The sequence below is a fragment of the Dipodomys ordii genome, unplaced genomic scaffold (assembly GCF_000151885.1).
Source record: "Dipodomys ordii isolate 6190 unplaced genomic scaffold, Dord_2.0 Scaffold44, whole genome shotgun sequence".
In the NCBI taxonomy this organism is placed as follows: Eukaryota; Metazoa; Chordata; class Mammalia; order Rodentia; family Heteromyidae; genus Dipodomys; species Dipodomys ordii.
The window spans coordinates 2,910,996-2,924,796 of record NW_012267260.1 but is presented as its reverse complement, the minus strand read 5'-3'; the positions used below and the strand labels follow the sequence as shown (position 1 = coordinate 2,924,796).

General features: G+C 48.9%; 1 protein-coding gene across 1 annotated transcript in view; it reads right to left on the bottom strand.

Moving 5' to 3' along the window:
• Nucleotides 1–8,098: 8,098 nt before the first annotated feature.
• LOC105987713 (glutathione S-transferase A4-like) overlaps nucleotides 8,099–13,801 on the bottom strand; it is a 13,752-nt gene continuing 8,049 nt past the window's right edge. The window contains exons 3-6 of the mRNA XM_013019068.1: nucleotides 13,171–13,310; nucleotides 12,119–12,260; nucleotides 9,819–9,950; nucleotides 8,099–8,390 (exon numbers count right to left, since the gene is read on the bottom strand). Coding sequence (XP_012874522.1) covers nucleotides 8,268–8,390; nucleotides 9,819–9,950; nucleotides 12,119–12,260; nucleotides 13,171–13,310 — 537 coding nt within the window. The 3' untranslated portion in view covers nucleotides 8,099–8,267. The remainder of the gene's footprint in view (nucleotides 8,391–9,818; nucleotides 9,951–12,118; nucleotides 12,261–13,170; nucleotides 13,311–13,801) is intronic.

Below are 13,801 nucleotides of genomic sequence, written 5' to 3'. Positions count from 1 at the left end.
TTTCTCCTCCACAGGCCCTCCGCCATCTTTCTTTGCTTGGGGACCTTCCTTGCTTCTGGGAGCATTTGCTTTTTGCTTCTACTCTGAAGCCCTAGAGCATGAGTGTGCTTTTTTTTTTTTTTTAACTCAGTTACCCTAGGTGAAAGCTGTGTGAATGATTAAAAGACACATGAAATTTGGACTTGGAAAGTTCTGGGCTTTGGCTCTTTCCTCACCTGAATGACTTAGCAAACCTTTATCTTTCTGAGCTTTGGTACCATCCATAAGGACTGAAGATAGCAACTCTCCTGATATCATGGAGAAAGAGTCTGGCACACAGTTCCCCTGCTTGCTCAACACCTTCACCCTGCTCACCCATCTCCTGCCATCTGGGCCCTGGCTCCTCACTCCTGGCTGAGGCCGAGTGGGGGAGGTTCCGATAAGCCAGTGTGCGCTGCACACAGCACTGCCCGCTGCACCGCCGCTACTCCAGCCCTGCAGGGTCTGAGTCACAGATGCAGAAGGCAACAGGTGCTTTGCTCAGATTGCTTCTCAGAACACCATCCTCACCGGGGCGTTATTTTGGTACCCATATCAACTTGGTGTGGGATGAGACGCAATTGTTACCGTTGTGGCTGGAATATGAACTGTTGTCCCCCCAAAAGTGGTGTTTAAGGCGTGGCCCCTGGCAAGTGGCACTATTAAAGAGTGGGATTATGAGATGGGTAACCTTAATGGATGAACAAAGCCACGCAGTTCATTGCTGAATACAGTGGGGGGGTCTATTAGAGGAAATTGTCCACTAGGGGGCATGCTTCTGAAGAGTATTCTTCCCATACCCTCTCTCTTCCTTTCCCTCTGCTTCCCTTCACCCTCTCCTTTCTTCTCTTTCTTCATTCCCTTGTCCCCTCTCCCCCCCCCTTCCCCTCTTTCTCTCCCTGCAGACTGGTTCATCTGGGGTAGGGGCTGACATTGTAGTTTCACAAGCTCTGGGACTCTGTCCATGGTGCTGCCCAGAGCCAACCGTGACTGGTTGACTGTCAACCATAAAAGACAGGCCCGCAGTCAGACCTGTCTTATAACGCCCCATTGAGATATGACCCTACTCACCCTAGTTGGATTCCATGAGCTTCAGGGTCAGGTCGCTGAGGCCCTTTGTTTGCCAGGCCTTTATCTTTAGGCACACAAACCTTTTTGTCCCTTGTTCTGAGCTCTTGGCTGAGGTCCCTTCTGGAAGGACCGAGCACTGGAATCAGAGTCCCCCCCCCCATCCACAGGAGGTAGTGTGTGTCAGCAATTTACAAAGCATCCGCTCAGGAAAAGTATAGGTTCACCAGGTGACCGCTGCAGAAGGCTGGCCGGTGTGGAGGGAGGCTGGAGAATTCCATGTGGATGGTACGGCTGATGGAAAAAAACCAGAATTGCAATAATGAGTTTTGGGGACAGAGAATCCAGAAGGGCTCAGGGGTCTCCAGGAGGCCTGCGCCTCCTTGGTGGATCCAGCGTCGGCAAGAGGAAGCTGTGGGCTGTGGGCTTGCCCACTGTTCTCTTCCTGTGCTGGGCTTATCCCACCTGGGGATACTGAGTCTGAGCCTGTCAGCAAAAGCAGTGCTTGACAGCACGTCATTGACTCTGCATGTTCGTTCACTCGCTACATTTTCTGCATGCAAGTTTTCTCGTCAAGTTAAGGAAAGATCAGGCCAAAGTCCCATGCATTCATGAAGAAAAAGGAGACTGTGTAATTCCCAGGGTCTGTAAACACAGTGCTACGGAGTTGGACACAAGCCTCTAGAATTTCCTTCACAGGACCTAGCCTGGTCCTTGTTTACATTTCCAACATTGCTATCATAAAGGTGATGTACAGCGGGGTTTCAGTTACGTAAGACAGGTAACGAGTGTATTTCTGGGAAATGTCACCCCTTCCCTTGCTCTCTCCAAGCGTTCCCCTCCCGTGCCCACCCCCAAGCTGTGGAGTCCCCAGCCTCGCCTTTTAGCTCTCCTCTTCTGCTGCCTCCCTAGGGACAAGACCTCCTGGGAGCAGCGGTCCACGAGTCACCCTGAAACCCTTACCTGGTTCCCCTCCGGCGCCAGGTCTGGACTTCCCCATGGCATCTCCAGAGGGCAGCACTGGAGGAGACCCTGGCAGGCGCTTGCCCAGACCCTGGACCCATGATGAGCCTCAACCCCAGATGCCACGGGATATTTTGGTCATCTTTTAATCTGTCCAATTCCACACTATGGTGTAAGTTACCTGAGCATGGGAGCTCTGTTCTTCTTCACCCTCATGTTAAAAGAAGCTAATTGTGCTGAGCACAGGTGGCTCACACCTGTAATCCTAGCTGCTCAGGAGGCTGAGATCTGAAGTTCGAAGCCAGCCCAGGCAGGAAAGTCTGTGAGACTTGTATCGCCAGTGAACTACCAAAAAAAAGCTGCAAGTGGAGCTGTGGCTCACGTGGTAGAGTGCTAGCCTTGAGCAAAAAAGCTCAGAGTGTAAGTTCTGGGACTGGCAGGGAGAAGGAGAAGGAAAAGAAAAGAAAGTAAGAGAGAGAAAGAAAAAGAGAGAGAAGAAGGAAGGAAGGAGGAAGGAAGGAGGAAGGAAGGAAGGAAGGAAGGGAAGGAGGAGGGAAAGGAGGAAGGAAGGAAGGAAGGAAGAAAGGGAGGGAGGGAGGGAAGGAAGGAGGAGGGAAGGGAGGAGGGGGGAAGAAGGGGGGAAGGAGGAAGGAAGGAAGGAAGGAGGGGGAAGGAGGAGGGAAGGAGGAGGGAAGGAAGGAGGGGGGAAGGAGGGGGGACGGAGGAGGGAAGGAGGGAAGGGAGGGGGGAATGAAGGAAGGGGGAAGGAGGAGGGAAGGGAGGAGGGAAGGAAGGAGGGGGAAGGAGGAGGGAAGGAAGGAAGGAAGAAAGGGAGGGAGGGAAGGAAGGAGGAGGGAAGGGAGGAGGGGGGAAGGAGGGGGGAAGGAGGGGGAAGGAGGAGGGAAGGGAGGAGGAGGGAAGGAGGGAGGAAGCTGGGCATGGCAGGGGCACGTGCTGGCCGAGTCGGGCGCTGGCACGCAGGCTTGCCACGCCAGTGCCGCAGTGCCCCAGGAGCCCGTCACAGAGCGAGCCACGGCGGTGAGGCTGGGCCTGCCGGGCTCCCAAGCACCCGGTTACCAAGCGGCTAAGGATGAGCTGAGCTCTCTGCAGACACCATACCATCTCTGCGGGCAAAGCGCGCCCATCTTCTTTGGGTAGATACCGTTCAGAAGCTCAGATTATGTAAAGACTAGGCTTCCTCACCGGGCACTGGCCGGGCCCGCCCAGGACGTCCGGAGGCCAAACTTGATTCTAATGTTCATCGTCCTTCAGCTCCCACCCTGTAAGGAAGACCAAGAGCCATCCATGACGCGGGGTTGGAGAGCGTGGAGAATTCCTGCCAGTCCTGCAAGCAAGTGAGAGACTTCAGCCAAAGCCAGACGAGGGAGGGGCCTGTGGGGGAGATGGCGGGGTGGGGCGGGTGTGTGGGGGGAGATGGAGGGTTCCCAGGGGCTCCCATGTTCTCCCCAGCACCACAGCACGTAAACGTAAACCAGCAGTTGAGAGCCAGGCACTCTCTCTCGATGAAGGCTTTGGCCCAGATGGCACAGAGGTGCTTGTGTGCAGAGGCAAACATGCACAGCTTCTCCTCTGACTGGCCAGCCAGCGGCGGCTCTTGCTGGCTTTTAGCACAAGGCATGTCCAGGTACTGTTCATGGAGCTTTAGGTCTTTTCTCCCTTTACCATCTAAAGATAAGTCAGACATTTGAAGAGTACCTTCCTTCCCTCCTTCCCTCCCTCCCTCCCTCCTTCCCTCCCTCCTTCCCTCCCTCCCTCCCTCCCTCTGTTTCTCCATAGAGATTACACCCAGGGCGTATATACTGCATGAATCATGCCCCTGGACCTTTTGTTCATAGTTTGTGTTTCAGATGCAGGTTTCACTAACTTTTGCCCAGCCTGTTCTTGAACCTGTGGTCTTTCAGCCTCCACCTCTCGAGAGGCAGTGATTCCTGGGGTGTGCCACCTGTAAATCAAATAGATCAAACAGAAGACAAAGTTGTAGAAATGGCTTGGCGGATATTAACCTTCTACACTGAAAACCTCACGCACTCCCACCCGCTAGGAGAGGCCGGCGCTGGCCTTCCTCTTTAGCAGATGCACTTCTGATTCGCTAACTGGTATTTTCCAGTTCTGAAATTCCCCCGTCCGTGTGCATGCTTCACGCGTGGCCGAGTGCTCTCACTCAGTACAACTGTTCTCTGGGAGGCCGCTGGGCTTCAAGTGCAATTGAATCATAGTTTCAAATTTGACCACAAAGACCTGATAAGAAAAGCAATGGCATTAACTAGATTTACTGGATTCTTTGGCAATTGTAAAGGGAAATGGGAGGGAGGGTAATGTGGACTCCTGAGAAACAGCAGTAGGTTTAAATATTAATTACAGCCCTGTGGTCAGGTCATAGTCTTAGATTGAAACTTGAGCTCTCTCTACCCTTCCCTTTCCACTGGTCTGGCTTCCTGGTTTTCCCGTTTTTCCCTCCTCTTTTCCTCCCTCTGCTATCTCTTTACAATGGGGATGGGCAGACCTGGGGCCACCTTTAAAGTATCTGCTCAGACTAAGAGTGTGGAAGTTACTGAACTTTCTTGGGCCCTACCCCAGGAAGTGGTTGTGAAGATTAACGGGTATGAAATTAACAGGCAGGAATCTTGGAGGAGACAAAGCACTCCAACAACAGTCACCTGTAGGCTTGTAGCTCAGAAAGAACGGGGCAGGCCGGGAGGAGGGCACTGAGGCAGGTGTGGAGAAAGTGGGGGAGGGGGGCAGGAAGCCAGTGGTCTCCAGGCCTGCTGGAATGGCGGCCACCTCTGCTGCTTAGAAACCTGACCAGGAAGCCATCCTGAGTCCCCGCAGTCCTGGGGGTGCTGTGAGGATGAGGTCAGACACCCACATTCCCTGCTGACAACTCCACTGCACAGGCAACCGCTCTCCCCCCCCCCGGGCCCCATGGCCAGCCTGGGTTTTTGGGGTGCTGTCACTGAGAGGCTGGAACAGGAGCTCCCCAGGGGACCAGATTCCCTCACACAATCACCAGGCACCCTGGGAAACGCGGCCTCCTCTGGCCCGCGTCCGGATCGTTGGCAAGTCTTGAGCTCTGTTAAGTGTTTGCTCTTAGCCTTGGCAGAGGACCGTGGTAGGGCCTGGCAGGAGCGGCCTGGCTTCCTGCCCCAGCCCTGGCTCCATCTCTGGGAACCCAGGTCTCCTGGCTTCTCAGGACCTCAGTTTTCCTCAACTCATGATCATATGTCTCTGGAAGGGCTGCTGAAAGGGTTGGGTCATATGCGAAAGGTAAGCGCCCTGGGCACCAGCCTGGTCTCTAACCGTTACTCTGCTGCTTTGACCTTTGTCTTCTTCGGTCTCTGTGTGATGCAATTTCAGTACCAAAGACTCTAGACCCTTGATACAGCTGCACCTATTTCTTGATACCTAAACTTCTGTCCAGAAGGGATAATGCTTTTTTTTTATCACAGACAAGTATGAGATACAAAGTACGTATTGTGCAGAGAACTGATGACTAACAATCAAGGTGAACAGAGTCGCAGCTAGGGAAAACAGAAAGAACAGGACCACAAGCGTGCTCTTCTCAGACAAAGGTGGCGGCATCTTGTTGGGTCATCAAACCCAGGGCTGGGTCAGCGTGGCAGGGCCTGGCCCAGGACTGCAGAAAGTGCCTGTGGCTATCACACGAGAGAGGACCGAACGGCATTCCAACGACAAAAGACAGCTTGAAAGAAAGGAATAAAATTCTGACAAGGCTACACCATGCAGGAGTGTTGGAAACATTATGGTAAAAATAAACCTGACACAGAAACAGAAACGTGTCATTCTACTTACATATCTAGGCCAGACAAATTCATGCAGACAGAATGGAGCCTCCAGGGCCTGGGGGAAGGAGAGATGAAGCTACAGCCAAGGAATATTTCTATATAAAAATTGGCTAACCGATTCATTAGCCTTGGTGTATTTTCTGTAAGGGTAATTTTTGTGTTCCTAAGCCATCAATTTGGGATTTTGATGGAGAGTGCATTGAACGTGTAGATTGACGTTGGCAGTATGACCATTTTCACAATACTACTTCTGCCAATCCACGAACACAGGAGGCTTTTCTATCTTCTTGTATCTTCTTCAATTTCCTTCTTCAGCGTTTCATAGTTTACATTGTACAAGTCGATCACCTTTTACATCTATTCCTAGGTAACCATTTTAGTCTATCATGAATGGAATTGCTCTGATTTCTTTCTCAGCCTGTTAGTTGTTGGCATACTGAGTCTTGTATGTTGATTTTTTTAAAGTGTTTATCAGACCTAGTTTTGGAGTAGAGCTCTAGGATTGTCTCTTTTTTTGGGGGGGGGTCCGGTTGTGGGGCCTGAACTCTGGGCCTGGGTGCTGTCCCTCAGCAATTCAGCTCAAGGCTAGCGTTCTACCACTTGAGCCACAGCGCCACTTCCGGCTTTTTCCTTTTTTTTTTGCTTATGTGGTGCTGAGGAATCGAACCCAGGGCCTCATGCATGCAAGGCAAGCACTCTACCACTGAGCCACCTCCCCAGCCCCTCATTTCTTTTTTTATTTGGTTTGTTATTTGGTTTTGGTAGACTGGGACTTGAACTTGGGGCTTTGCACTAGTTAGACAGGTACTGTTGAAGTAGGGCGATCAGGTCTGGCCAGCGCCATCTTGGCCATGTGGTGGCTGGTTGGGTCTGGCATCTTGTCTTCATGGTGGGGGAAGGGAAGGTCCCCTCTCCCAGGTATGGGCGTGCCTGAGTCCCTAGAGGCAGGGCAAGGACTTGGGTATAGGTTACTAAACCTGTCAGTCTGGTGCCTGGGATTCAAGTTCCTGTGACCCCTGCCCCCTGACCTGACCCTATAGGCCCAGACCAGCTCAGGAGTCACTACCCCTGGCCACATGTCTCTGTGCTTGTCTCTACTCCGGTCACAATGGCGTCTCAGTTCAGCTCTCCACCGGAGCTGCACTGGCTTGTTGGTATTGTTTTTATTCTTTCTTGTCTGGGCTCCATGGCTCAGTTTCCTAACAGTGTTTAATTAACTGTTAAGTGTATTTTCTGGCTGTTGGTTTTTGAGACAGGAGTCTACCATGCAGTCTCTGGCCTTTTAATAAAGACTCCAAAATTTGACCTTTCAAAATGTGGCTTCTCTGTTTTTCTCATGACTGGATTTGCATCTGATTTATGGTACAACACTGTACCACCTTTACCATGCCTCCAGTTATTTTTTCTGGTTATTTAAACATAAAATTTTGCTTTTCGCTTGGGCTCAATGGTACTGCAGTCTTCCCATCTCCTACTATTGATGGGATGAGAGGCACACACCAGCACCCTCGACTTTCTGTTGAGATGAGGGTCTCTTGAGCTTTTATGTGGGATCATTTTACCAAAGCAAAACCCAATCTTTAGTAGCTTTGTTAAATATAAGAATGTTATCGGGGCTGGGAAGGTGGCTCAGTAGTAGAGTGCTTGCCTTGCATGCATGAGGCCCTGGATTTGATTCCTCAGCACCACATAAGCAGAAAAAGCCAGAAGTGGCACTGTGGCTCAAAGTGGTAGAACACTAGCCTTGAGCTGAAGAGCTGAGGGACAGCGCCCAGGCCCAGAGTTCAAGCCCCATGACAAAACAAAACAAAACAAAACAAAATGTTACCTAATTACCCAAGGTGAGGTTTTGGTTTTGGTTTTGGTTGTTTGGATTTCAAAATATTGTTCCCTGGACAGTCATCCCCCATTATTCCCCTTCACATTTCTCACTCACCAAATCATTTCAGCTACTCCCAATTTGGCATTTGCCGCATTTTCCCCCAATCACAAATCCTCAGAAAGCAGCGCTGGTGTTAGCAATCCTGGCCTCCCAAACCTGCGGCCGCTCTCCCACCGCAAGCCTTACCTTGGTGCAAACATGAAGAAAGGTGAGACAGGCACTCACTGCCGGGACTAAACCTCTGCCTCCTCTTGAATTTATAAAGAAAAACACTGGTTCCATAGAAGTTGTAGATTACCATAATCAACAGATGGGCCAAAAAAAAATCCATAAGCCAGAATGGTTTCACATAGCATTTAATGAGGATTTGCTGTTGAACATCGCGTTGAACAGGCACTGGCTGCTGATGGCAGCGTGGGTCTCGTTCATCTACTCCGTGGTCTAGTTCTGCAATGCACCACCCAGGCATGTGCTGGCTGCGTTGACACCTGCCAGCCTTAGACCTGCGGCCATTAAAACTGCAGGACGTCCCTGACCACTTTAACATAGTGGTCATCGGCAGGAGGCTTCCTTTGGCTCCCAGGCTGCAGGAACTTCTTCATGTTAGGCATGTTGCCCACTCTTGCTTTAAATGCCTATAGGAAGAGTGGAAGAGTGGGGAGTGGGGGACAGAGAGAGAGAGAGAGAGAGAGAGAGAGGGAGAACCATGCTGGGGATGTGGCCCAAGCTTTTAGTGCGCCTGACTAGCAAGCATGAGGACTTGGTTCCAACCCCTTCATGGCCAAATGAAAAACAAAATAAATAAATACTAATACCCATGGTCACACACAAATCAGAGAACCAGGAGCTTGCCATGAAAAGGAGGTACCCGAACCATCTCTTGATACAGCCCAGTGCCGAACCTGATGCTTTCTTAATGTGTTTGTTGGATGTTTCTGGTGAGGGTAATGCAATTGCCAGTGCATTCAGCATAGGTTAAATTAATTACCTTATCAAAAAGAGCCTAAGGGCTGGGAAGGTGGCTCAGTGGTAGAGTGCTTGCCTAGCATGCATGAAGCCCTGGGTTTGATTCGTCAGTACCACATAAACAGGAAAAGCTGGAAGTGGCGCTGTGGCTCAAGTGGTAGAGCGCTAGCCTCGAGCTGAAGAGCTGAGGGACAGTGCCCAGGCCCAGAGTTCAAGCCCCACAACTGGAAGAAGAAAAAAAAAGAATATACATTCCTGTTTGCTTCTGTATAAATGATACACGAAGCACAGGTGGAAATAAAAGCGAGGATGGAAGGGAAGGCATCAGGCAGAGGTGGGATTAGAATCACTCAACTCGCACTCCGCTGAGATGACTGGTTTTCCAAAAAGACGTGATTCTATCACCCAGTGAAAACAGAATACAAATTATATTGCAGAAGAATATCTGTTGACATGTAAATATACTTCTGGCATTGATCAAAGTGTTCAAGGCAGACCACTAAAACAATATTTAGTAGAATCCTATTCTGGGAGGGGAAAAAACTACAGTGGCATTTGGCAGGTGGAATTATGGGTCTTTTTCTTTGATTTAGATAACGGTATTTGAACTTGCATTTCCTTCATGGTAAGGAAAAATATATGTATTGTTAAAGTAAAATTTCTAAAAACTCCATCCTCTTAGATAAAGCGTTCCTCAGAGGTCAGAGCCGAGGACAGTGGAGTCCGGTAGCAGTCAGGTCTGTGTAGGCCCCGGAGCCCCACCAGACAGGGGTTCCTCCGCGGGCCCCAGCATCACCTGACCAAAAGTGCACAGACTCACCTGCTAGGAGCCGGAGAGCACTCAAGGAAAAAGAAAAAAGGAGAGCACGAAAGGTCCCTTCTAGAAACCAAAGTAGCTTCTTTTCCTGGTCACATAAAGTTGTATTTTCCTAACAGACCCTGCAGTGTCTGCATGAGAAGATACCCAGAGTGCCCAGAACCAGAGTGGCTGGCTTTGGGAAGTCTTCTGAAGTTTGGGTGGACACAGAGGCCACCTCCTTCCAGCCCCTGTCGTCATCGCTGTGCTCCAGGCTCTGTGGACGTGAGTAATGCCTTACCTTCAGCTGCGGGAAGTCAGACAGGACAGCAGCGTCCAGTTCTTCCACCATTAAAATGGCTTCAAACAGCTGTACATCTGCCCAACTGAATGCATTGCCAACAAGGAAGTCTTCTCCATGGCCTTTCAAAACCTCCAGGGAGGAAAAGAAAGAAGAGTGTTGAGTGGAAGTAAAACAATCTTGCCTGGCGAAACACTTATAAAAGCATAAAAATCTGTGGTTCCAATCAGATTTACAAAAGAATCCTTTTCTCAATAATCTCTGCTGCTGGCAAGGATCACATGAAATGGATGTGGTGCGCTGGGCTGGGAAATGTGTCAGTGATTATCAAGGTCCTGTTGGTGACAAAAGGTCTTATTACAAGCACGGGGGGTGGGTAAGAAAAATTATACCCCCCAGTGCAGGGAGGCCCAAATCTACAATTCATAAGAGTCCAGCTGCTACATCACAAATAGAAATGAGTCACTCCTAGGGCAGCCAAAGCCTGAACACAGCAACACAGGAAGCAAACTGTCCACTCTCTAATGGAAAGCAAATTGAAAAATAAAAATCTTCCCGGGCAGCTTGGAGTCACAGATGCGTCAATAAGGAGCAAAGGTAAATTTGAGCACTACATCTTGTCATGTGATACACATAAGGACGAACACAGATGTCACTAAAGATGGAGAATGTATAAAAGCAGTGAATTCTAGAGATTCACAGCCAAGGCAAAGATAAAAACACCTGGTTGAATCTATCACTGATACCAAGAGATGGAACATGATCACGTGCTCTCTTCTCATTGTGATCTTAAGCCCCCTGATAAAAACCTAACCCACCTGTAAGACAGAGGCAACAGATTCAAGCAAAGGGGGAATTTTGAGCTATAGATTGAGTGCATTCTTCTTTACTTCTGCATATGGAAGGAAAATAAGAAAGAAAACAAGAAAGACATCAGAATCAAGGAGCCAATGAGTAAAAAAAAAAGTCTGTTTCTTACCTTGATAAATCAACATGACTTAAAAAAACTAACTAGGGGCTACAATGCTTGATAAGAAATGTACTCATTATCTTGCCCATGTAATTGTAACCCCTCTGTACAGTGTTTTCACAATAAAAAAAAAAAACTAACTAGGAGGAAATGAAAACAACTTGGTCCTAAAACAATACTTAAAAATAAATATAAAAAGAGGAAGAAGAAAGATATTTGGAGGTAAAAGGAAGCTTTGTCTTATTAATAAGAAGATAGAAATCAATAGTGTAAGCCAGGACCTGGTGGCTCATGCCTGTAATCCTAGCTACTCAGGAGGCTGAAATCTGAGGATTGTGGTTCAAAGCCAGCCCAGGCAGGAAAGTGCGTGAGACTCTTATCTCCAAAACCACTCAGAAAACTGGAAGTGGCACTATGACTCAAGTGATAGAGCTCTAGCCTTGAGCTGAAGAGCTGAGGGACAGCGCCCAAGCCCAGAGTTCAAGCCCCAGGACCGACAAAAAAAAAGAAAAGAAAGAAATCAATAGTTTAAGGAGGAAATATTTATCATCTGAATCATTAGAAGTAGAAGAAAAGTTGGAATAAAGAAAACTGATCAATCCTACAGGGCTTAAAACAGAAAGAGGAAAAGTTAAAACAAACAAAAAAAAAAGCCTCTTTGTGGGGAAAAACCCTTTGTATTTGTAAGGAGAAGACAAAATAAAATTGAAGCAAATATAAGTTTGCTTATATATATATATATATATATATATTTGTCTAGATGGTATAAAAACTTGAGTTGACTAAAAAAAGCAAGTTGCAGAACAAACATATAGTATGGAACTGTATATATATAATTTTATTATATATTATATATATTATATTTTACATATATATATATATATGAAGAGAGAGTAAGTGATATCACATCTGAATACACTCCAAAGGTGTGTATTCACCCCTCTTTCTCTCTTTCTCTGCAGATTTGCTTCAAGGAAAAGAAAAGTTTTAAGCAACATAGGACAAATGTGGACAGTTGTTCGTTCCAAGCAATAGATTCGCAGGACTTCTGCTTTTGAACATCTAAATAATAAAATAATAGACAGCAGAGTCTTCAGTAGAATTCTTTTTACGTGGCAGAAACCGGGAGGAAGTCCCTGGAAAGCACCGTGCGGTCGACTCTGGGAGGGGAGGAGTGGAGTGATTTCTGTCGTTCTGCAGGAGACATTACTGCCCTAAGACTGTGGATTGTCGAAATAACTCAGACCCCCTTCTTCCCCACCGCATCTATCTGCCTCTCACAGAATCCCTTTTAAACTCACTTTATCTTAAGAAGTCCAGTGCCACCTACCTTTTCAAAGGCTGGGAAGTAGCGGGTTTTGGCTTTCTGGACGATGGTAGCATAGCTCCCCTCCTTGTTCGTCGGGCTACTGAATGGAGTCGCCAGAATCATTAGCATCAGATCCATGGTGCCGTCCGTGTACATGTCGATCCTGAAATGGCACCTCAGACGGTCACTCGAGGGGACCATGACTACACAGCTCCCTCATCCGACACTCCTGGGCACATGGCACCAGCGAGCCACCTCCAAACTACCCCTTCAGCTCCCCCACCCCAAGTGATGCTGGAACTAGATCTAGCCAAGGGCCATAGCAGGGTCTCTGGAAATGTTTACTGAATGAAAGAACATGTGAAGGAATCGGTGAGTACTGCGTCCTCAGCCGTTCTTAGAGTCATGAAAAAGAAGGAAGGGAGGGAGGGAAGAAGGGAGGAAGAAAAAGGCACAGTTGTTCATCCTCCAGTACTTGTGATTTGACCTGACAACCTTTTCTATCCTCAGACAGGGCCTGTTTCCAAGGTGACCCTGTGACTTGCTCTGACGGACGGACGGACGGAGGTGGACACAATGGGCCAGTTCGGAGCCTTCAATGTGTGTAGGAGGCTCCTGGGCCTTCACGCTCACTCTCAGAGCCCTTCTCGTTGGAGTGAGAACGGGTTAGCTAAGGATCTGAGACTCCGGGCCCACTCCTGTCCAGCCGCTGGGGACTTCAGCTAATACGGAAACACAGAGCCGCCGGCAGTCACTGGAGGTCATACTGAGTGAATCCAGTTAGCATGACACGAGCCTGACCACGAACAACCACCCAGATGAGTCACAACCAGGTGAGCAATACCAGGAGCTGCTGATTTCAAGTCTCCCTGTGCCTCAAGGTGCTTTGTGAGGAGTGAATACAGACACGGGAGCGGACCACTGCCAGTTCAGAGTCCCGCACAAGGGCGGTCAGGCCTAGCAAGAGCATCTCCTTTTGCGTCTGTCCTTCCTCCCTTCCATCCAGGCCGAAAGACAGCCTGAAGTGGTCTCAGCTGGAGCAGGAGCAGAGCAGCTGGGGTAACAGCCGGTACCTGGCTCTCTCCTTCAGGTCTTTCCCGTACAGGTTGTACTTAGCAGCGAGGTAGCTGAGGATGGCCCGGGTCTGAGTCAGCATCATTCCATCGATTTCAACCAGAGGCACTTGGCCAAAAAGCAGGTGTCCAGCTGTGGTTTAAGCAAGGAGAGTGGGGACACGCGTCAGTGGTGGCCATCAGTCCGCTCCCATTCTAACCTCACCGAGCGGTTTTATGTTTCCAGCCAGGGAGATGAATTGCAGGCGCTTGTAATTGAGGAAACACCTACCATTTGCTTTGTGTAGCATCTGAGATTCAGTGGACTGTTTCATGAATGCTTATGTGTCAGTCAATTGTGACTTTTTTGAGGTTCCCTCCACACACACCCATTTTGCTGTAACTATGTTATAGTACGATCATTTCTGGTTCTCAGAGATTTAGTGCATATAAGAATTCTCTGTGTGAGTGGTTATTAAACCCATCTTGGCTAGCCGGGCGCTGGTGGCTCATGCCTGTAATCCTAGCTACTCAGGAGGCTGAGATCTGAGGATCGAGGTTCAAAGCCAGCCCGGGCAGGAAAGACCGTAAGACTCCTATCTCCAGTAAACCACCAAAAAACCAGAAGTGGCGCTGTAGCTCAAGTGGTAGA